Source organism: Canis lupus, chromosome 14 (assembly GCF_003254725.2).
Source record: "Canis lupus dingo isolate Sandy chromosome 14, ASM325472v2, whole genome shotgun sequence".
In the NCBI taxonomy this organism is placed as follows: domain Eukaryota; kingdom Metazoa; phylum Chordata; class Mammalia; order Carnivora; family Canidae; genus Canis; species Canis lupus.
In genome coordinates, this window is record NC_064256.1 from 3040332 (window position 1) to 3063768 (window position 23437).

The 23437-nt window shown below is 44.8% G+C and overlaps 1 protein-coding gene and 1 long non-coding RNA gene across 2 annotated transcripts in view; both read right to left on the reverse strand.

The window, feature by feature from the left end:
• Positions 1–555: 555 nt before the first annotated feature.
• On the reverse strand, positions 556–5871 carry LOC118350637 (uncharacterized). The gene is made up of 2 exons (XR_004804835.2): positions 4485–5871; positions 556–3667 (listed from the first exon to the last, which is right to left on the reverse strand). It is a non-coding gene; the product is annotated as an uncharacterized LOC118350637 (long non-coding RNA).
• An 8065-nt stretch (positions 5872–13936) lies between these two features.
• The window catches only part of EXOC4 (exocyst complex component 4), a 746744-nt gene continuing 737243 nt past the window's right edge, over positions 13937–23437 (reverse strand). Inside the window, exon 18 of the mRNA XM_025471693.3 lies at positions 13937–15487. Coding sequence (XP_025327478.1) covers positions 15250–15487 — 238 coding nt within the window. The 3' untranslated portion in view covers positions 13937–15249. The remainder of the gene's footprint in view (positions 15488–23437) is intronic.

The following is a 23437-nucleotide window of genomic DNA, read 5'->3' on the forward strand; positions in this document are numbered from 1 at the left end:
AATAACTTCTCAAGCGTAGAAAGAGTTAAGCATGGTCAGTACTGTACTAGCTCTTCACTGCTGAACTTCACCACAGCTTGAAAAGGAAGTACTTTCTCTCATTCTGTTGCAAAAAGCATCCAAGGTCTTCTTTCCAGATGCTGCTGCTTTTGTCTGTCTCTCCCGATGCATCAATTAAGAACACTTTGATGACCAGAGCTTCCTCCGTCAGAGAGCTCAGTGCTCACCAGCTAATTAACTCTCCAAAGAAAGCTGAGCGCTTTGCTTTCTTGCTCCCTCGGTGTCTCCACTTCCATTTCCTGCGAAGCAGGGAGACCACTCTTCTGGGGCTGCAGGGCCTCCGGCTTGCCTTTGTGCTTTTGTTTTTCCAGGTGGGAGAGACTTTCCCTGACAGTATATTTATTTCATTACCTCATCCACCCACCCGGAGACATGACTTGGCTAAAAGCATTGTTCAAGCTGTTTTGCCACTAACCGTATCTTTTCTTGGTTAATAGTACTTAAAACAACAACAACACCCCCCCCCCCAAAAAAAACCAAACAACCACATTCGAATAGATTAGAACCATCTTTTATTTTATTTTATTTTATTTTTATTTCTTTATTTGAGGGAGTGAGAGAAAGAGAACAAGTGGGAGGAGGGAGAGAAGGAGAGGGAGAAGTGGACTCCCTGCCGACTCAATCCCAGGACCCTGGGATCATGGAGCTGAAGGCAGATGCTTACCCAACTGAACCACCCAGGTGCCCTAGAACAACTTAACTGTATTGCCACACTGGCTTTTTCCTTTCCCCATTTCATTTCCTGGACACCAGAACTGCTTTTACAGTTGGCTTCAAATTTTCAGTTCCCACGTCAAGGTGAATGATTTCATATTTTCTCTCAAGTTCATTCTCTTCTAAGTTCAACTGCCTGCTGGACTTCTCTACTTAGGCACCCCACGGATGACCCTTGGAGTCGATGTGTACAAAGGAACTCCTCAACTCCCTCCACCTGGGCCTCCCCTCCTTACCACACCTGTCAGTGGCACCACGGTCTTCTCAGCCACCAGGCTCAAGACAGTGACAACATGCGTGTGTAGCTCACTTCCTCTCTCCGCCTTCAACTTCACTCACCAACATTTGTCAGGTCGGCCTACAGTTTTATCTCTTGTCTTCATCCCCTCCTTGTTCTGTTGCCAACTTCCTGGCTTCTTCCTCAGCTGCCTGCAGCAGCTCGATGGATCCAAGCACAGCTTCCCATAGACACTCTGACCGAGTCACTTCCCAGAATATAACCAGGTTCCCCTGTCCTACACACCGAAGTCAGATACCTCAAAACACTTCCAGTTAGAGTGGATGTAGGTGATCACAAAACAACCAAGAAGCAACCTCCCCCAGATTAAAAAAAAAAAAAAAATTCCCGCCATTCAGAGCTCTGTATTGTCTGTCCCCTAAATACCTTCCCATGTCTCCTCTTCAGACTCTTGGTTCCATCAAAACTGAACCACTGAATGCTCCTGAGATGTGAGCCCAGTTCTTAAGAAGCTGGCGCCCTTCCATTCGCCCAACCCTCTCTCTTCCCTTGCCTAAAAATATAGTCCTACAGATCCCTCTTAGTTTGCTAGGGCTGCCACAACAAAGCGCCACACACTGAGGGCTTTGAACATCAGTGTATCGCCTTACAGTCCTGGAGGCCAGTGAGAAACCAAGGTGTCGGCAGGACCGCGCTCCCCCTAAAGGCTCTAGGGAAGGATCTGCTTCAGGCCTCTCTGATAGCTACTAGTAGTTCCTTGGCTTGTGGCAGCATAATTCCAGTCTTCATATGGAATCTACGAGAGTGTGTGTGTGTGTGTGTCTAAATTTCCCTTTTTTATAAGGACATCATCCACACTGATTAGGGCTCACCCTACTCCCATCTGACTTTATCTGATCTAATCACATCTACAATGACCCTCTTTCCAAATAAGGTCACATTCTGTGGTAGGAGGGCTAGGACTTCAACAACTGAATTCTGAGGGAACACAGTTCAACCCATAGCACCATCCTTATAGCCAAGCATGAATGTCACCTCCTTCTGGAAACATCCCAGACCCAGTCTCCTTCTCCCCACCCTAACCATGATAAAGCCACTACCCCTCCTTTACCACCTCTGGCCTAAGCAAATCCTTCGAGCTTTTCTGTGTTTTATGACCCAAGCACCAGCTTTGCATCTGGTTTGGGCATTGAGTTGTCACCAGGCTGCTTTTTGAAAGGAACGTTGACCCCGCCTACAGCAACTCTAACTTGTACACCCATCCCTCATCTGGGAAGATGGGGGACGAAAAGCATAAATGCTTCAGTAGGCTCTCCTTGACCCCGGGAACCTGCTGTGTGGGATGAGGAGATGTCCCTGTGGCAATTCCGTGCCAGGACAGTTGCCCCCGGAACAGGTGCTGGAGTTCTGAAGACACCTCTGTGGACTCCTTCACCTCCAACTGCTCGAGGCTGTGCCTCCAATTGCTGCCACCGAAAGAAGTGAGGGTGCCTTAAGCCATCCCTACCCCTGCTCTCCCTTCCAGAGCAGTTAATCTGCTATTTAAGATGCACATCTCGATTTCTTGTCGCAGCCTGCTCAGCCACATTTGGAGGTTTTGATTAGGAGATAGCACCCTGTGTGTAAGAATTGGGTCAGGTCACACCATTTAATAAAGCTATCATGACTGATGGGAGCGTTACACACAAAAGGGAACAGGAGTCATTCAGCTGTACTCCTTGTGGCATGAAATCACGCAGCCTCCACTTGGGTAGGGACCTTTTTGATGTCACAGGGTGAGGGATTAAGTCATAATTATGTAGATCTAAATTACCTTCCAGCAAACCCACTGGCGGTTCTTCATTAACATCGCAGCAGGCTTTAATTCCAGCGTAAGACTGATCACCCTTCAGCTGCCCGACATCCAGCCTGCAGAATATGTTTGGCATTAAGCAGGGACTTTGGTGAAAAGAACATCAGGTGCCATTTCTCTACTTTGTCTCAGACTTGATTTTGATTAATAAGTGCCTGTCCTCCTTCCATGATGTTCCTTGGATGCGTACTTGCCGGTTCCACACGGGTGACTTCACTACTCAAAGCTCGAGGCACTGAAATCTGAGAGCCTCATAGTGGTTAGGGACCTTGGATATCACTGATCACCTGACTTTTCACCAGAAGGCAGCACAACTCCAAGTCAGATTTCTTCCAACACCTTTTACCACTAAGGTGTCCCACGGATACAAACAGGAACTTTTTCCAGACCCACACTGGATTTAGAGACACGACATCTTAGTGTCTTTTCCAGAAGCATTGAGATAATGAGGAGGAGAGAGGCTTGGGAATAAAAGGAAGCTGCTAGGAACTTGGATGCTTCCAGCCACATCAGGTTGTGGAGGTAGATCCCTGGTCAACATGCAGGATGCCTTACAATTGGTGAGCTGGCTCGTCTTGGGTCTCCCAGAAACTTGTCTCAGTAAGGATGTGCCACAATCATCTCCTCCATCTTCCACTGGGGCAAACCAGGGGAGCTGCCTCCTAATGTCAGGTGAGATAAAATAGCCTTGCTTTAGGAGACTGCAAGACAGTTCCTGCAAGCAGCAGCGAGATCTACTTCTCTCCATTAAGGAGGGAGATAGGCTTTCTCATACTCATCTTCTGGGACTTTCCCCTCCCCATCTGTAGAAGGGAATGTTCTTCAGTTAAATCAGGAAACATTTAGCCTCTGACAAGAGCTAGAGAACATGACATAGAGAACATAGAGAACATGACAGGGTTGGGAGGGATAATCCACGCCAGTGATTCTCCAACCTAGAATTAGCTAGCAGGCTAGAAAAAAAAAAGGAAGATGCGGCCAGATCTCACAAGAGGGGTAGGTCTCACAAGACATCAACATCTCCAGTGATGGGGAATGGGACTTTTTTTTTTTTTCTTAAACTGCCACGAAGCTTAATTTTCATTCCAGCAACTCTCCTAATTCTTCTGTGTGGTTTCTGGCCTCTGTTATTTTTATCTTAGCTTGTTTATGGATGTGTCATAATTCTAGACTATTTCAACTTCTTTTTGGAAAACAGATGGTCATGGTAGTAGTGGGTGTCAAATATAAGTAAATTTGAGAACAGAGGTCATCTGAAAATATCTTGTACCCACTAGAGAAGGAAACCGCACTCATCATCTAGGATAAATGGCCAATTGATCTCCGGTTGAAAAATTTAAATGACAGCAGCGGACCACTTTAAAATGTGACTTATTCTACTCTAGGCTGCTCTCATTGTATAAAGTTCCTCCTCGCATTGAAGCAAAATTAGCTCCTGGTAACATTTTTGTATTGATCTGAATTCTTTCCTTTGATTATTTTAAAGGATTCTGCTTCCCAGCATTTATTAGTTACTATTGCCACATAACAAATTATCCCCAAACTTAACTGCTTAAGCAACAGACACAGATGGTGGGAGACACACAGTTTCTAAGGCTCAGAAATCCAAGGGCAAATTACCTGGATGATTCAGCTCCGGGGCTCTCATGAGGCTATGACCGAGATGTCAGTGGTGGAGCTACCGTCATCTGAAGGCTTGGCTCGAGCTGGAGGACTGGCTTCCCAGGTGACCCAACCACATGGTTGTTGGTGACACGTCTCAGTTCCTTGCCATATGGCTCTCTCCATAGGGCTGCTCAAGCATCCTCATGACAAAGCAGCTGGCTTCCCCCAGAGCACGTAATCCAAGAGAGCAAGGAGTAGCATCAATGTTTCGTACCTAATAGGGTGACCACCATCACTTCTGCCATAGGCTACTTGGTTGAATTCAGTTGCTAACTGCAGCCCAACTCAAGAGATGGAAAATTAAGCTCCACCTCTTTAAAACAAGTAATCTCTATTTGGTATTTCTCTATTTGGTGAAACAGTATTCTTATGCTTCCATTTAATTCTTTAGATAGGGCTTCCTTTAGTTCTTTAAACATATTTATAATAGCTGGTTGAAAGTCTGTATAACAGTTGGCCCAACATGGAGGCTTCCTCAGGGACAATTTGTATTGACTGTTTCCTTTGCTGGGTATGGGCCATCTTTTCCTGTTTCTTTGTGTGTCTCATAATTTTTTTTGTTGAAAATTAGACATTAAAAAATGTTGAGATATGTTACATACCAAACATGATAATCACACTTTAAACCGTATAACACAATGGATTTTAGTATATTCACAAGGTTGTATGACCATCACCACTATCTGATCCCAGAACATTCTCATCACCCCAAAGAGGAATTCCACACTTATTGAAAACTGGCCATTTGAAATCATATAATGTGGCAGTTCTGTAAATCAGATACCTTTCTCCACCAGGATTATTGTTGCTGTTTTTGTTTTGTTTGTTTTAGAGAGAGAAAGAGAGAACACATGTGAGCCCAGGGGTTGGGGGAGAGAGAGGGAGAGAGAGACTCTTAAGCAGGCTCTGTGCCCGGTGCAGAACCCTACTCGGGCCCTCATTACCCTGAGATCATGACCTGAGCCGAAATCAAGAGTTAGACACTCAACTGACTGAGCCACCCAGGTGCCCCAATGTTGCTATTTTGTTATTGTTTGTTTAGTAATTTTCTTGGACAAATTGTGTTGATATGTGTTCCCTGTCATGTTGACCACTAGAGTCTGTATTCAGTTAACTTAATGGTTAGATAATGACTGAAGAGAAATTTCCATAAAAGCCTTGAACCAATTAGTTTCCAGCCTTTCCCAAGAGACGGTGTGTGTGTGTGTGTGTGTGTGTGTGTGTGTGTGTGCAGATGAGCTGGGGCACACTTCCAATGCTGCTGATGTATACAAGTTCCTGCTTGTTTAGGTTCTCAAAACCAGCCAGTGGTGAGAAGTTGCAACATTAGGTCCCTCTTACGCCTTTCCTTTTTTTTTTTTTTTTTTAAATTTTTTTATTTATTTATGATAGTCACAGAGAGAGAGAGAGAGGCAGAGACACAGGCAGAGACAGAAGCAGGCTCCATGCACCGGGAGCCCGACGTGGGATTCGATCCCGGGTCTCCGGGATCGCGCCCTGGGCCAAAGGCAGGCGCCAAACCGCTGCGCCACCCAGGGATCCCCCTCTTACGCCTTTCCTGAGGGTGCTCACAGCCCTGCACAGGTGTGTGGCCTTCCAGATCCTGTGATAATGTTGGAGCTTTGCAGAGCCCCCTCTGAACACCTGATTTCTGAGATCTTCCTCTTAAATTTTTGGCCAGGCTCTTGTTGGCCCTAACTGGTATCCAACCTCAGGCAGTCACAATGCTAAACAATTGCTATGTACTGTTTTTGACAAATGCCCCAGGGATTAGGTTCCCTCACCCCTCCCCACCCGCAGTGAGCTCTGAAATGGGTCAAATAATGACAATGTCCTATGCATAGGGCTTTCCATGGAGCTGTAAGGCATGTAAAGTAGTGACAACTCTATGTGAAGGGGCTGTTTGATGGATTCCAAACCCAATCCACCCCTTCGATGGTTGATTCTCACAGCTGCCATGATTCTGAAGCTGCTGGTTTTCATGACTGCTGAGCCAGCATGAGGGGATAGTACAAGTAAAAAAATGCAACATTTGCTATTCTTATGGAGACTTAGCAGTTTTTCTAGAATAAGTGCTTCTTGGGTTGTGGGAAGCCTTTGGTTAATTTCCAGCATTTGGAAAAGTTGATTTTGACCATTTTTACAAGTAGTCTTACTGCTTTACAAAAGAACAGATTTTCAGAAATTCTTACCCCACCACTGGAAGACTCCCAAGTCCACCTCTTGGAGGGAAGAGTACCAGGGAATTTGTGGACATATTTTAAAACACCACACAGCATCTGTAGAACTCAAATCCAGAGTCTTACCTGCCAACCTGGCACAGAGGGGCCATTAGCAGTTATGAGATGTGGCAGAAGAATTAAAGGATGGCAAAGCCTGTCTTTTCCATGAATATGTTTTTTTAAGAGCTGAACCAGATGCTTTCCCAGGGTAGCTTATCCTCTCTTTGACCTCTCAGAAAACCTGTTCCCTCTGTACCTACCTGCCAGCCTTGAAAGGTGGGGAGTTATCTACGTTCAAAGAAGCTTGCTGGAGGCTCTCCTGATATAAAGATAATCCAATGGCAGCCCAGGTATCAACCTGTGATAAGACAATCTGCCAGCCTTTTGGGACTTTCTCTTGGATCAGCTTTCCTGGTGACGTCACTCATCGTGACTTCTTGCCTGGATGGTACCCTACCAAATTGGCAGCTGAATTCTCACTTTTGGCAGTTTTTATGTAGTCCATGGTATCTTGATAAGCAATTTTACTACTGTCTTTTATGCTGTCTTTAACACTGGTAAGAGTCAAATCTCTCTGCTATTGGACAAATAAGGACGTACCCAGGGCTTCCATCGCAGTATTTTCGAATTGTAACTTAGGTCTGTGCACTTGGCTCATAAGTAACTGCCTTCTTCACAGTGGCCATGTGTACATGGTGTTCAGTGTAGTAACTATTCAGCAGAAACTCCACCCCATTGGCTGAGTCATATTTCTAGAAATGAACAGCTGAGAGACTAGGCTGTTTCTCCCTCTTTCACAGTGAAGGGCCTTCCCAGGAGAGCCAGGAGAGCAGTCCGCCAGAGCCAGACAGCCTTGGTTTCCATCACATCTTGGTATCAGGGTGACCTCACAGGGGTTCTCTTTTGCTTGTTATAATAAGCCTACTTTTCTGCGGAGAAAGAGGCTGAGAGATTTTCACGTTGCAATACACTTACAGGAAGCAACTGGCCCACATAGTAGAAGGACAGAAATAGAGTAACTAGAACATATGTCCTAGACCTTGCCCTCTTGGCGATTGTGAATTAAGAAGTGTGACAGATTAAAGATGGGTGAAAATTCTTTGATATTCCTCTTACTGAGAAATGGGTTCTATTACTGGCCTATTACCACTATCACCAGTGGTGCCTATTACCATAAAAGACAGTAGTAAATTTAATAATTTAATAAGTAAGTAAGTAAATAAATAGGATGAAATTATTAGCATCAAAGTCCCTGGGGCATCTGGTTGAGCCTTAGGCTCAGGTCATGATCTCAGGGTCCTGGGAGCCAGTCCCTGCATCCAGCTCCCTGCTCAGCAGGGAGTCTCCTCTCTCTCTCTCTCTCCCTCTGAAACCTCCCCATCACTCATTCTCTCTCTCTTGCTCAAGTAAATAAACTCTTAAAAAAAAATAAAAAGTAAACTGAAAAAAAAAATGGCCTTTGCTCCTTCTGCTCCCCTCTTGGTCAGCCTCTTTGTAGTGCCTATTAGGCAGGCAAGGTTTGGCTACAGGAACAAACAAGCCCTGAATTTCAATGGCTTACAACAAAAATTCGTGTCGTTCTCACATCACACGTCCACATGGCACGTCAGCTGGTGTCCTCCTCCTGGGACCCAAGTACCCTGAAGGGCCACTGTCTGAGGCTGGAATGTTACTGGATGTTGTGGCGGGTGGGAGCTCTGGAGGGCTGCACGCAGTAATGGGATGTTTTGGGAAATGTCACACTTCTACCCACAACTCACTGGCCGCCTAATCACATCGTTCCACCCAAACACAAAGGAGGCAGGAAACATGATCCTGCTATATTCCTGGAGGAGGAGAGCATGAAGTCAGGTGTGTTGCCCTGTTCTTTCCATGTGCACACATCACGTCTTTGCAGGTGGGCCCCATCACTCTACTTGGTGGCTTCGCAGTGTGGGGCACATGGGGGCTTCCCAGATGCAGCGTCCCTGGGATTGGCGGTGAAGAGCTCTGGATCCTGGTCCCGCCTCAGTCACCAAGTGTCCCCACTCTCCCGTTGGAGCTTCTTGCTTGACCCTTCAGAAAAGTGAAATGGTGAGGACAAAACGCTCTCTGAAGTTTGATCCAGCTCTTAGGAATCCTCAACAGGTGTGTTACTGAGAGACTGATGCCATTTCCACCCCAAATTCGAATAAAAGGAGCATCCCCTCCCTCGGCCACCTTAACGGTAAGATTATCTGGGGACTGGCTCCTGAAGCCCAGGCTCCCTTTACCCCCCAGGTGTGTGGTTAATAAACATCCTGTTTCAGGGCAGAAGAGAAGAGGGGCTCCTGGGTGGCTCAGTGGTTGAGCATCTGCCTTTGGCTCAGGGTGAGATCCCGGGGTCCTGAGATTGAGTCCTGCACTGGACTCATTGTGGGAGCCCGCTTTTCCCTCTGTGTCTCTCTCTTGTGAATAAAATAAAATCTTTAAAAAAAGAAGAAGAAGAAAGGGAGTGGATGGGAGAGAGCATTCGGGACACTCTCTTAAGCAGGCTACTGACTTGAAAGGTCCAGGCCCTGCCCGTGGTGGGCAGGAAAACAGACTGTGGATCTGGAGCCAAGCAGGGAGAACCGTCCCACCTGCAGTGTTACCTCCAGTGCTGGGAGGGGGCAGGTTGTGGATTCCGTGCAGCTCGGACCCGCACGGCTCACTGTGGCCCCAGCCGGCAGGACCTTGGGTGGGGGTTACTGCGGGGTGTGCCTGCGGAGACTGGGCACAGGGGCCTGAAGGTGAGCACGCACACAGATGATGATCCTGCCTTCACCCCCATTCTCCTGATGTGCTCCCCCTGCAGGGGCACGCTGACACAACCCAAAGGAAGGGAAGCCTCATCCCTACCCTCCCTCTGGGAAACCGCAAAGTTACCTCAGTTAAGGCTTTTTTTTTTTCAGTTAAGGTTTTTGCTGAGAGTGGTTAAGTGGGAGCTCAGAGCTAGATTTTATGTATTTATTTATAAGATGTTTTATTTATTTATTCATGAGACACACACAGAGAGAGGCAGAGACACAGGCAGAGAGAGAAGCAGGCTCCATGCAGGGAGCCCCATGCGGGACTCGATCCCAGGACCTGGGATCATGCCCTGAGCCAAAGGCAGACACTAAACTGTTGAGCCACTCAAGCACTAGATTTGATTTAGAGGGAAAAAAAGACATTTTTCTCACCTCAGATTCCTAGATCAGCTTACGAACTTATTTTAGGGATGCCCGCCCTATCTGACATCACTCTGCAGAGGCAGGAAGGGGCACTGCACACTCAAACCCCAGGCAGAAGGCCAATGGCTCTGTGAAGGCCTGGTCCCTAAAAGGCACGGGAGCTTCAGAGTTTGATGAGATGCACACAATACACTGGCAGGCAGTGAGTGTGAATCCGCTAACAGCTCAAAGGGAAGCCGACTCTGGAGGGCAACTGTCCTGGGCTGGGGACAGGCTCAACAAAAGGACAGGCTCCTGACCACTGCTGTCTGGTGGCTTCAGGCTTCCAAGCACAACAAAGCAGCATCCCGGGCCCCGCCCCGCAGATCCCAGGCCTTTCTGACACTGAGTCCCCACAAAGGGGCAGCCCACTTACGCCACATCCACAGAGCAGGTTTTCTAGATCTTGGGTTAACAGCTCCTCAAAGAAACAGATAAGATATTATTATTAGAATCTGAGTATTTATGATGCTTATGTAATATTATATGCCAGGCACTGAACACCTCTCTTACTTTATACAGCAACCCTGTGGGATAGGAGTTATGGTTATCATCATTATTATTAGCCCATTTCACAGATGAGGAAGCTGAAACTTAGGGCATTTAATAGCTTATACAACAGCAAACCACTGATATGTAAGGCTGGGGTGACATTCTGAGCCAAGGTACATAGAGGATTCTTTTTATTTTTTTAAGATTTTATTTAAATTCAAGTTAGTTAACAGATAGTGTATTATTGGTTCTAGGGGTAGAATTTAGTGATTCATCAGTTGCATATACACCCAGTGCTCCTCACACCAAGTGCCCTCCTTAATGCCCAGCTCCCAGTTACTCCATCCCCCCACTCAAGGCACAGAGGATTTAAAAACCTGAGCATTTAGTCCCCTGCCTCAGGGCTCCAGCCTTTGGTCCAGGTATGTATGGGTCATCTTCAGCCTCCAGCTGGCTGGGCCCAGCCCCTGGGCCGAGGGTTCTTGTGTCCAAGAATCTTGCAGGTATATCGGTGTATTGGCCACAGTGACCTGAGGAGCAGCAATGGACAGTGGGAAGGACAGTCTTAAATTCAGTCTGGGAATGGTTCCCTCTGGGGGCTGTAGGAGAGGATGTGGAATGTCACTTGGAGCTCTAATGAAACATGTGAGGGTCTCCCCTTTGCCCCAAGGAATGAGAAGAGGAGTGCCAAGCGCGCACTCTGGCATGGGCACTGTCTGCACCGTGTCTCACTGTGAGCCTTGGTTCCTTCTGCAAAGTAGGGATGATAAGAGTAACAGTCTCATAGGATTTTTTTTGAGGGTTAAATGGAATGATGTGGTAAAGCATTTAGCATAGCATCTGACACATATGAGGGGTTCAGTAAGTGATACCTAAAATAACATAATAGCAATCATAAAAATAATTGCAAAAAAAAAAACAGGTGCTGTTTTCCCGATCGCTCAACAGTAAATAACCTTGTGAAAGAAAGCTTGGCCTGGTAGGTAAGTAAGTTTGGGATGGACAGATTGCCAGTTTTTCTCCACTGACACTATGTATTGCAAAGTCATCAGGCATCTGAGGCCACATTTCTAAAAGGGATTGAATATAACAGGAGCTGCGCTCACCTGACAGCTCCTAACCTCATTTTTTTTTCATTTGCAAGAAAAATATATATATATATATATTGCATGAAAATATATACAGAAGCTGTATATACATTTTAAAAAAACATAGGCAACCTTAACAGGTCACCGCATCCCCAGGCTCCCAGGGGTTCCTGCTCCAGGTGTGCCAATGTCCCGGCAATATTTTCAATTACACACCCAAGCCTTTGGCGGGGATCTTGGAGCAACCCCTCACACTGGGCACATTTCCTCAACCTCACACCTAGCCCCATTAGCAGAGTCTTCTCAAGTGTTCGCCTCTGCGTTCACTTTTAAAGCAATCTCCAGCTTGGTGGCAGTGGCTTGTGCATCTCATTACGCTCCTGATAATTAGCTGTATCTCATTACAGCCCAGCCCCCATTGGAGAAGGATCAGTTGTTTTCAGGTGGAAACCGGTGGTGGGCCTCTTACGGCACCTCTTCAAAATTCCAGGCCGGCTCTGCCTCCGCCAAATTAGGACAAGCCCTTCCAGCTGCATACACTTCATTACAGCGTCCATTTCAGAAAAAGACTCTGCTGCATTTCACATCTGGTCACATGCTTATTAATGATGTACTTCTTATAACAACTATGCCTAATTAGGACAGAGCCGAGACCTTTGCTGAGCCAAGTCTCTGTTTTCTTCTTGATACCTCATTACCCTCCTTCCAAATTACGCCCAATTTGTTTTCCATCCCTGCTCCATTAAGACAATTGCTCTCAGGTGTGTGTATTTCGGCACAAACCTCTGCTTTTTCAGGCACAATCTTGCTGATTGGGACACTCCTTGTTTTCACATGCTATCCTGCTCAGGGGACAGCTACTTTGCGGGCTTCTCACTATGTTTGCCTCCAGTGGAGTCGAGCCCAGCTACAGCTTTGTCCAGGCCTCTACTAACCTTTCTGTGCCCCGGTGCTAGGAGGCAGCCAACAGCTATGCTCTGGGGTAAGAATCCAGAACACGATGACCTCAGGACATTCATGGAACCTGTGAGGCTGGCATCCATGTGTTCCATCAACAAATAGTAAAGGGTCAATGAACTTCCAGGCTCTGGCTAGCCAAGAGGGGCACACAGTCCCGAGCTTCCAGAGGGCAAGGCTCAGAAGAAAGCAGCAGAGGGTCAGACTAAAGATGTCAGTCTTCAATCCTAGGAGATGTCTTGCTAAATGAAAGGGTGGTCTTGGTGGATTGAGTGGCAAATATAAACTCTGGGGAGGGCAAGATCAGAGTAGAAGTTGTGTCACCTGAGCCCTGTAACAGGCCATTACATCTCTTGACTGAATGAATGCAGTGACGCTAAGATCTTCATGGATAGGACTTGACTGGAAGATCATTGGGTTTGGTGGCCAATTCCACTTGGCTATATTTGAGAGTTTCACCCCAAGCTATTGGAAACATAAATTAATGATGGTCAGGCTGAGGAAATATTCAGGCAAGAATGAGGTTCTGGTCGGGGGCTGGGGCTTCTGTGAAGGAAGTTCCTCCATCTGCATCCATTCGACCATCCATTACTGAACAGGACACTGGCTGTCCCCGACCTGTTAAAAAATGAGTGATGTGCCATCCTACAGAGAAATCTATGCCTTGAATGTCTTGGAAAAAGAGGCACAGATCACTTTTTGTCTGTACAAAACTCACATTTTTCAATCCTCTCATTATTGTAGCCGAAGCTGGGATGCTACTTTTCTAAATGCTCCCCCGCAGCAGCCCATCTGCCACTTCTGCTGGTTCTCAGTGTTTTGGCATTCTCCTCACTCCAAACCCATGTCCCTTTCCACATCCAATAAAACCTGTCTTAAGCACTCACCAATTCCACCCCTGGTTCTTCTGGCATCCATGTGACCACCCCAGGGTTCTTTACCTGGCGTGGAAGGAAGGAGGAGGAAAGGTACAGGAGCTACGTTGAGAAGCCATGGCCACTAAGAGGAGGCCTCCAAACCAAAGGGGTCAGCTCTAAGTTCCCTCATCCCTCTTCTCCCACCCCCATTTCTTGGGTAGACAACTTTCCCATAATGTTGTTAGTTCCATGGTTCTCTCCTACATGGATTCAACTTCTTTCTGACCAGGCCTCTGAAGTGCACAGATTTACAGTATTCCTTCCAGAACTGTCTGGAAAACCATCTTCTAGCTGACTGCTGAACTCCCACTGTCGGTCCTGATTTTTTAACTCAGCCGTGGGTGTACATCTGTTAGGGTTGTGGTTAGAGGCCAGTGGCCATAGTGTCTTCAAGGTAGATAAAGCGGTGCCCTCCCTCACTGTCTAGACTCTGCCCCTAGGCTTAGCAGTATTTGGCCCATATTAGGCCCTCAGGGAATGTTTATTGAATAAAGAATACAAGAAAAACAACACACAACATTTCAGCTTCTCAAAACATTCTTTAATTTTCTGCTTTTGCCACCAAGACCAGAGCTATACCAACAGGTGCACAATTTTGGACCATCACGATGTGAGGCATGGCCGTGCATGATCAAAGTCCTTCCTACTGTCCTCTCCATGTGTTTCCAAGGTGTGTCCCGGTCAGTGCATTGCTTTCTCCTGTGACATATCAACCATGGGTAGCAGGAGTGCTTGGAGACTTGGGGGCAGTGGCGGGGTCCAGCGTGCCAGGAGAGGTGAGCACCCAAACTACCCAGGAACACAGACTCAGCTGGTGGGTTGAGGTTGAATATCACGCTGTCCCACCTTCCATGCACTCAGCTGAGTGGACCGGGGCTACTTTCTATGGTGAGAAAGACCCAGGGGCTGACACCCAGAGCAAGTAAGCATCTAAGAATCACTCACACCCAAACAATGTTTAACTGAGAATGAAAGCTCTCCACCTATTATTTTCTCTTGGAAAGTAGAGGCTAAAAAAAAAAAAAAAAAAAAAAAAAAAAAAAATCAAGAAGAGGGTGGATTGCCTTTCATTCTTCCATTTCTGTGATTCAATGGCTCTTTGTTTTGATGCAGCGAAGTAAAGATGAAAAGGCAATACATCGACTATAACCTGTGTATAAGCTACTGCATACAAAACTCTCCCAGGGACTGAGATAAAAGCACTTTTCCCCCAAGCTCAGAAGACATCCTGTTTTGGTTAGGGAAACCTGTTGCAACCTACAGCCAGCTGAGAAGCCACTGATTTGACCTTGGCAAGAGACACAGAAAGCAATGCACATCCGCTCATCTCACCGAATTGTAAACTGACAGGGTCGAGAGAGTAAAAATCTCCTGTTTGCATAAGAGGACCCTACGAAGTGTTCTAGGAGGGGACTACAATTTAGGGAATGGTCTGCTTTCCAACGATTGCTGGGCAGTAGTAATTTGTGCATTCATTTTTTTCAGAGTCCAATCTGATACAACCTTCCTCCCATCCCACCCAGGGAACTCAACCCTTTGGAGCCAACTGCGCTCGAGCAGATGTTAAATCAAAACATTCTGTACTGCGGACTCCCTTTAGAGATTATATGAAAAGCCCAAATGAAAGAGACCCCCCCCAAAAAAAAATGAAAGAAAAGAAAAAAAAGAGAAAATCCTCATGCTTTCTCTCCACTAAAGCATCAGGGTAGAGAAAAGCAAGTCTGCTCCAAATATACCAAATAACATGGCAGAGAAAGCAGGAGGTATGACTAAGTAAACAAACTTGGTGGCTCCCCCCCACCTCCCACCCCCACCCCCAGCAGTGCGCTTGATTAAACCGTGGTTATTTTCTTATCCTTGGTGGCTTGCTTGATGGCAGCCTGCTCGCAGATGATCTCCTTGAGCCGCTGCAGCCTCATGTTCTGGGTGGTCTGGTCTCCCACCCCGGTCTGACTGCGGTGCAGCAAGGTCAGGGCGTGGATGTATTCTAGCTCCGTGTACTTCACGCCCTGGTCCACCACCAGGTTCAGGAGCTCGTCGGCTGTGTTGTACAGCATCTCATAATACTGCCTGAGGAAGCAAGAGGGGACACTGTTCACCATCTCCACTGTCAGCCGTTTAGATGGTTTTAGGTGGAATGAATAACCTGGTGATAAATCCTTATTCAGTAAGCATCTATTGATCGCCAGACTTGTTCTGGGCCCTACAAATATAATGGGGAGCAAGACAAGAACCATCTCTATTTTCTTGGAGCTCACTGGAGCTTGCTTCATGAGAATAGGTCTAAATGGAGACTCAGGAGACCTCAAATCTTTCAGGATCTCAGTTTGAGATTTGCCCTAAGGTTACATTTACCTAGGAAGATCCAAAGAAAAAGAAGTAGGAACAGAGCCAAGAGGGAGGGAAATAATCATCTGGCAGGCACCGTGAAAGCTGTTTTTGTCTTATTCAGTCCCTCTTTGGTTCCACTTATTCATTGGAGGCTCTTTGAAATGTCTGGTTTTCTCCTCCAAAGGTGGGATAATAATAGTACCTATCTCCTAGGGTTATGGGAAGAATTAATTCATCCACATAAGCACTTGGAATAGGGCCTGACAAACATACATGCTCCATAAATATTAGCTGTTATTATCAGAAATAATAATAATGTAATGATAGTAATGGAAGTATACAATGATGAGCAAGACATGGCCTCTCTCCTCAAATAGCTCCGAGACAAGTTGGAAAGATAATGAAAAGTAGGGAAATAATGGTTGCATTTTTATTGACAAAGTTCATTTCCATGTATTGTGTCATGTAACCCTCACTATACCTAGGGAGCTATTATTCACTTTTTTCAGATAAGGAAACTGAAGCATAGCCAAGTTACAGGATTTGTCCAGTGTCCCAAAGAAATGAGGGGCTGTGGCAGGATATGCACCCAAGTTTCTGACTCTCGGTCCAATGCTCCTTCTTCATGGAAACAGACAAAAACATGCTCCAAGTGACATGAGGAAGGATAAATATTATAGATTTATAGCAGAGGAAGGAGAAATCCCACCATTCTGAGGGAAGGGTGTAGAATCAAGGAAGGCTTCGTATGGGGTATGATATTGTCAGGCAGGGGTTCCAGGCAGGGAATTCTAGATTAAGGGAAAAGAGAGGAGCAGAAGTGAGACTCCTTCTGGGAAGAGGAATCTGGTTAGCCTGGGCAGTGTGGCTGAACAGCAGAGTTGTGGGGAAAGGTAGCTGAAGCCAGAAGGTGGGCTGTTTGACATCAGGCTAGTTAAATTAATAAAGAACTTTGACTTCATCAAGTCAGTAGAGGACCTCTCTCCTTCACCTCCCAAGGTTCTTTTTTTTTTTTTTAATTTTCTTTTCTTTTTTTTTTTTAATTTTTATTTATTTATGATAGTCACACACACAGAGAGAGAGAGAGGCAGAGACACAGGCAGAGAGAGAAGCAGGCTCCATGCACCGGGAGCCCGACGTGGGATTCGATCCCGGGTCTCCAGGATCGCGCCCTGGGCCAAAGGCAGGCGCCAAACCGCTGTGCCACCCAGGGATCCCACCTCCCAAGGTTCTATCGAGAGCACAAACACCATGCAAGTTGTGCTTCTGGAAGGTTAAGGTGACAGGTACATACAATGGTTTGGGAGGGGATAAGCTATAATGCTAGCAAAAAGTTGTGGACTTGAGATCCATTCGGCTGCAAGGCCATTGGCCTAGGTGGAGAGAAGAGTAGTACCAGTAAAAGAAACATGCATTACACTGAGTCTTCAGTGCAGAGAGATGGGGAAGGCAGGAGTCAAGAAAGGAGAATACAGCCACTTGCCCTTCTTGAAACCAACATTATGCCACCACTATCCCTTCACTGAGTCTACACTGAGGCTCAGACTTGCACATTTACTACAAATTACCCAAGAGGTAAAGTTCAGGGCAGGCTCTGGGCCCCACGATGTCATCACAGTTGGTTAGACAAAGAACAGAGAAGCCTTTCCAGACACAGTTTCCTTCCTTCTCTCTTCTGGGCAGGAAAGGCAGCTTTGCCTCAGTGAAGGGAGGCAGACCAAGGCAAAAGGCCCAAAGCAACTCCAGAAATGAAGGGATCTTGCAGATCTATCAGGATCATTGGACTTGAGTCTTGAATTTGTTTCTTGTTCATCAGGAATATCTTGAAGAAAAGAATACCCTCTGGGAGAAGTAAGCTATCCTTATACTGAGGAATATATTCTGGGAGCTCATAATTTCAAGGATATTTTATATCAATTGTTGCTACAATGGGAATATGCTCAGGGAGGGTGTTGGTGTCTTTTCACATGGCTAGCTCCTTTTCCTGCTCTGCTAAATCTCCTTTTCTAATTAACATACCCTTTAAAAAAATACACTTTCACAAATATTTCCTAAATAGAGGCAGGAATAATAAGTGCTCATCTTCTGTGGGCAAGTTTATGAGTGACTGCAGGCAGCAAATGGCTCAATATTCTTGTGCAGAGGGTCCTCGTGGGGTTACTTTTCTGTAAATGAGTGTTCACTTTAACCTGGAACCACATGTTTAGAAATCACTGGTCAAGGTAACCTTGAATGTAGACAGAGGTACTTCTAATAGAAGAGGCAAATTAACTCCAACTTGCAGGCTTTTGGGAGGCCAGTATCAGATATGGTCAGGAACCTTGCTGAAGCTTCACATTCAGCTTAAAACCCATGAGAACTACCTATACTACACGATAAATCTGTTGTAACTTAAAAATACAATTTGCAAGAAAAACTTGATGATGTAGGGAAATGCATCATATTTATCCTATGGCTTCGCATGTCTCTTGACATACTGTGGCTTCCTGAGAACAGCCCCTGTTTTGAGAAATGAGGCCCTGCATCATCTAATTTGTGTTCCCTCTGATGCACAGGGGAGGGAGAGGGCTGCCGTTTGGGAAATGACCTAAGAACACATTTTAAAACTTGGTCAAGAAGAACACATGTTTGAATCTAGACTTCTCAAGTGGAATGATAGAGAGGTTGGGGCTTATGATTCTTTCAAACCTAGAAGGTACATGACGGCTGTGGTTCTTGACTGGTGGTTCTCCAACTAGAAAGTGCTTGGGGGGCTTATGAAAAGTGCAGATTCCTCAGGATTCACCTCAGCTATTGTGATTCCCAAAGGTCCAGAACCAGCTGGGACTCTGACCCAGAGTCTCTCTGGTGTGGGAAGAGTTACAGAACCATTCCCATCTCCTTGAGCCAAGGTCCTAAACACATTAGGGAGGGAGACAGAAGCAGTAAGTGGGTGGTGATGCTTTTCACTGAGATTAAACCAAAAGAATTGGGTTTCTTTGTATTATGCTATTGATATTTTCATCATTTATCTTAAGAAGTAACATTGAGCCCATTTAGCCACATGAAATTGGATTTCTTTTGAAAAATCTGATGAATTGTTTCCAGGGATACTGGCTGGTTTTCAACAGGGACCACTGTTCCATGCTGGGAGCAAACAAGAAAACAAAGATGCCTGGATTTCTAGTCCTAGATCCTCCAGTGTGATAAGTGATAAAGGGCGCACCTCTTAAGTCCTTAACGTTTCAATATCCTCTGTGCAATGAAGACCCTTATAAATCCCAGAATGACACTCTGAAGTGGACTCAGAGACGGAAAGAGTCCTCAAGAGCCTCGGATGAACAGTGTCCCAGAATTGCAAAGCTGAGTTATTAAACAAAATCGACAGGTAACTGATGGTGTATTTTCTGTAGTTAGGGGAAAAAATTACCCATAACCACAATGATATATTAGGTCATAAGGAAACATAAATATTTAAAGATGGAATGAAATTCATTCATCTTGCAGAATAGTACCCAGCAGCAAAGACTACACTAAATCAGCCTAGCAACAGTTGTAACTAGAGGTAGAGAAAGGGTGCTACAAGGTGCCCCAAGGAGAAAATACGAAAATACCCCAAACTACAATTAGAATGGGCTTCTATGATAAACACATTCACGCTGAAATGAAATCATGTAACCCAATTGGAATAAATAATTTACCAGCACTTATTGAGGCTCCAGGAAAATGAAAGCTTGATCTTTATCATCAAGCATTACAATAGCAGCCATGGCTTCCAGGCATCACGTTTTGTATTAGATAGCATTTAGCTGCTGGGATGGGATCAGTGAACACACATTTGATTTAGGCCTTTTGTGGCTCATGACTTGTACAGCAAGCCCCTAACGTGCGGGGACCAATTGCCAGACGTGGACCAAATACCTATTCTGGAAACCAGAGTTCCAGAAGGTCGCCCTGATGGGTGGAGCATTCCACAAGGAGGTGGTTTCCTCCCGTGGTTTCTCTCTCTTTGCTGTGTACCTCTGGGCAGCAGTTCCCAAAGTGGCCTGCGTGGAGAGGGAGGCAGGTGGGGACAGAACAGTGGGGTGATGTCACACAGACTGGTCTCCCGCACCCAGTCCAGAATATGACAGCATCCATACTCTGTTCTGGTGTGAGATGGATTATTTTCTCATGCCTTCTTCATGCTTCCCTTTTCAATGGTCTGTTCTTCCCTTGCTTTTTTCCTTCTTACCTTTATTTTAATGGTACCAAACCACAACTCTTGGTCCCCATTGATTGTGTTGGCAAATATTTACCCAAGTGAGGTCATGTAGGGCATGTTGCTTAATTGGGCAGATCTTTTAAAAGTTTTTTTTTTTTCTTTTAAAAGTTTTAAAACGAAGTTTGTTATATCTTTCTCTGATTGGGAAATTAATATACATGTCATATAGACTATATGGACTAAACACAAAGATTAAGCAGAAAAGAAAGATTACTCCAATAATTCCATGATAAAGACAAACTGCATTTTCACATTTCCTTCTAGTTTTTGTTTTGCATATGTAATGTTCTACCAATTTCTCTATTACAGTTGAAATATTTAGGTTGACAGACTATTGAACACTTTGTTTTCAATTTTAAACATTTTTTTTTCCCTGAGGATAGATTTCTTTTTTTTTTTCTCTTTCTTTTTTTTTTTTATTTTTTTATTTATGATAGTCACAGAGAGAGAGAGAGAGAGGCAGAGACACAGGCAGAGGGAGAAGCAGGCTCCATGCACCGGGAGCCCGATGTGGGATTCGATCCCGGGTCTCCAGGATCGCGCCCTAGGCCAAAGGCAGGCGCCAAACCGCTGCGCCACCCAGGGATCCCTGAGGATAGATTTCTAAAGCAGATTTAGTCAAAGTATAATGTTTAGGACTTTGGCAATGCTGCTATCTAAAAAAGCTGCATCAATTTATCTTCCTACCAACAACATATGACAGCACCTACCTCATGTTTTTTTTTAACATACATGAAGCTTAAACATTTTTTTACCTACTTATTGGTTTTTAATGTACATAGGTCTATACATACATATAAGTAAGTTGTTGATACTTTTGTATATTTTGAGTATGCATCTTATTTAAGAGCTCTTCAGAAATTTCCATAAGCAACAAACCAGGACCATCCTAGTCTCTCATCCCTGGTTCTACCTCCTACTCTGCCATACTCATCGTAAACGTTATCACTGCGTCTCTGAAAGCTATTGCAAATAGTTTCAGCTCTCTTCTCTGTAAATTGAGGAAAGAAAGCCCCAATAAAACCAGCTATTCCCACACAGCAACTGTCATTCTTGGACCCGCAGGCAGTCCAGAAAGTCTGGGGGTGGAGGTAGAAAGAAGGTGCTAACTGGGGGCTGTCCACAGTCCCTGGGGAAGGCTTTGCCATCTGCCTCCCTTTACAGAGTGGGGTCCACAGTCCTAAATCCCTGAACAAAAACTGTATTTTCCATGGCTACATAGCTATATCTCATGCTGGATGTTAGAATCTGTCTTGATTGAGATGCTATTAATAATAATGTCTAAATTTTAGGTACCCTGGCAATTCACCCCTTTGAAGTAGCTACTGTAATCATCCACACTGCACAGATGAGCAAGCTGAACTATCTGGCTAAGGCCTCAAAATCAAGGACTTTGAACCCTGTACTCACTCCAAAGCCACATAATACAGAATGGAGGCTGTAAAAAGCCAAAGTACTAATTGCAAAGAAAAATTGTGTAGCAAATTTTAGTCATGACTCAGGTAATATGGACAAAATAAAATTCACTAATTCAACTCTCTGCCTTCCATTTTAACGGCACAAGCCAGTATTTCGGCAACTCAAAATTCATTTACACACTTTGTAGTTATATTTGAACAACACTGGATTTAATCTCGGAATTCAGCACTCTAAAACAAATAATGAAGTCATGTTGTCAAGTCAGCATTCAAAAGTTACAGAAGAGTTTTGGCTTTTTCATTTTGTCACCTATTTCTCACTTTTTTTCCAAAAGTTGGCTGCCCTTCTGATGGATTATTCCTTGAGGAAGAGGGATAATTAAGTAATGTCATTGTGAAGCCTTTCTCGTCTAGTCCTTCCTGAGATAATGACAGTAATAACGTCAACAAGAGAATTAGGCTCTGAAGTGGACTTCTTAAATTTAAGTTTTGAAGGACGAAAATTTTACCTGAATATAACTTAGTATTGACAGTAGCCCTCCCCACATTCTTTTTAGCCAACAGTTGCAGCATTTTGAGAACTTTAAAAAAAAAAAAAAACGACCCAGTAATAGATGGGTCACTAAACTGCTGGGTAAAACATTCAATTCCGGTTTTCTCTTTTCACTCAATAGCATACATGGTAATAAAAAGGGAAATGGAAAAAGAGAAAAGAAAGGAACTGAATAATCTATAAACTAGATAATCATCCCATAAATAATTAAGAGGTAGTTACAGGAGAAAGACTTAGAGAAGTAAATATTCAAGAGATCAAGTAAGCTCAGATTCTGGTTAAGTCTTTCACTCTCCACTAACCAGTTGTGTGACCTTGGGCAAAGGCTGTTGGTTCTTTGGACTTCTGCTCCTATACAGAAAACAAAGAGGTTAGAGCAGATGCAATTTAAGCATTTCTGAATTTTAAAACCTTTAGAGCATCCTCTGCTTGCTCCTTTAAAACTATGGGTTTCCATCAGAATTAGCTGCTGGTTTCTCCTGAACCCTGGTAGGTGAGATGCAGCCGTGATTGATTTGGAAATGTTCTGAACAAGTGTAAACTTAGCTCAGATGTGTACTTTCCAGACCAATAATAAAATGGATGGCAATCCTGTGTGTCAGAAGAATAAATTAGTTTATTAAAAAATATAACATAATCGCTCTCATTTATCTTCCCCTTCAAAGAGCTTAGAGTTCATTATATAGACATGATTGAAAATTCTAATTGGAAATAGTGAAAGTTATTTCCATTTCAGGAATGAGGAAACTCAGGGAGAGAAGAGCTAAATACTTTTCGGGGAGTTAGTGGCATAATCAGATTTATGTTCCACAGGGGTAGTTTTTAACATTCCTTGCAACAGATTGTGTGCAGGTTTTTGTTCTGAGCAGGGCATTCCAGAAGAGAAAGTATGGTCTTTAGAAAAGACAGTGTAGAAATTCCCTCAGTTGGTGGCAGTAGGAAATCATTCAAGAGGTAGTGAGAGCCTGAGATCCGCTGCACAGGCTTGATGGGTCGTCTCCCTACATTTTCTCCATAGAGAGTGGCACACACACCACTGCCTTCATCAACAGCACTAGCTTAAACCCCAGGTACCTGTTGGCCTCGTTCTGATAATCAGCACACTACAGTAGTACAGGGGGGTGTCTCTCCCAAGGAGAGATTAAAAGCTAAAGTTGGCTGTGTTCGTCTTTCTCAGGTCTGTATCCTGATATTTTTGATGGCAGCTGCCAGAGCCTTGCTTTATTTCTCTCCAGAAAACACAACCACTCCAAACAAAGGGATTCCTCGGCGATCATCACTTTTGAGAGGATGACCCTCTCCCAGGCTCACTGAAGGCCCTGAAATGGGAAGAAAATTTCTTCCTGGCCCCTTAACTAGAAATTCTGCTCCCCACCTTCATAACACCTTCTAAATTTGTACTATCTGTGGCTGAAATTTCCTCCGCAACAACTTAAGGATTCATATGTCACTCCCTGCTCCATCAGATAATTTTT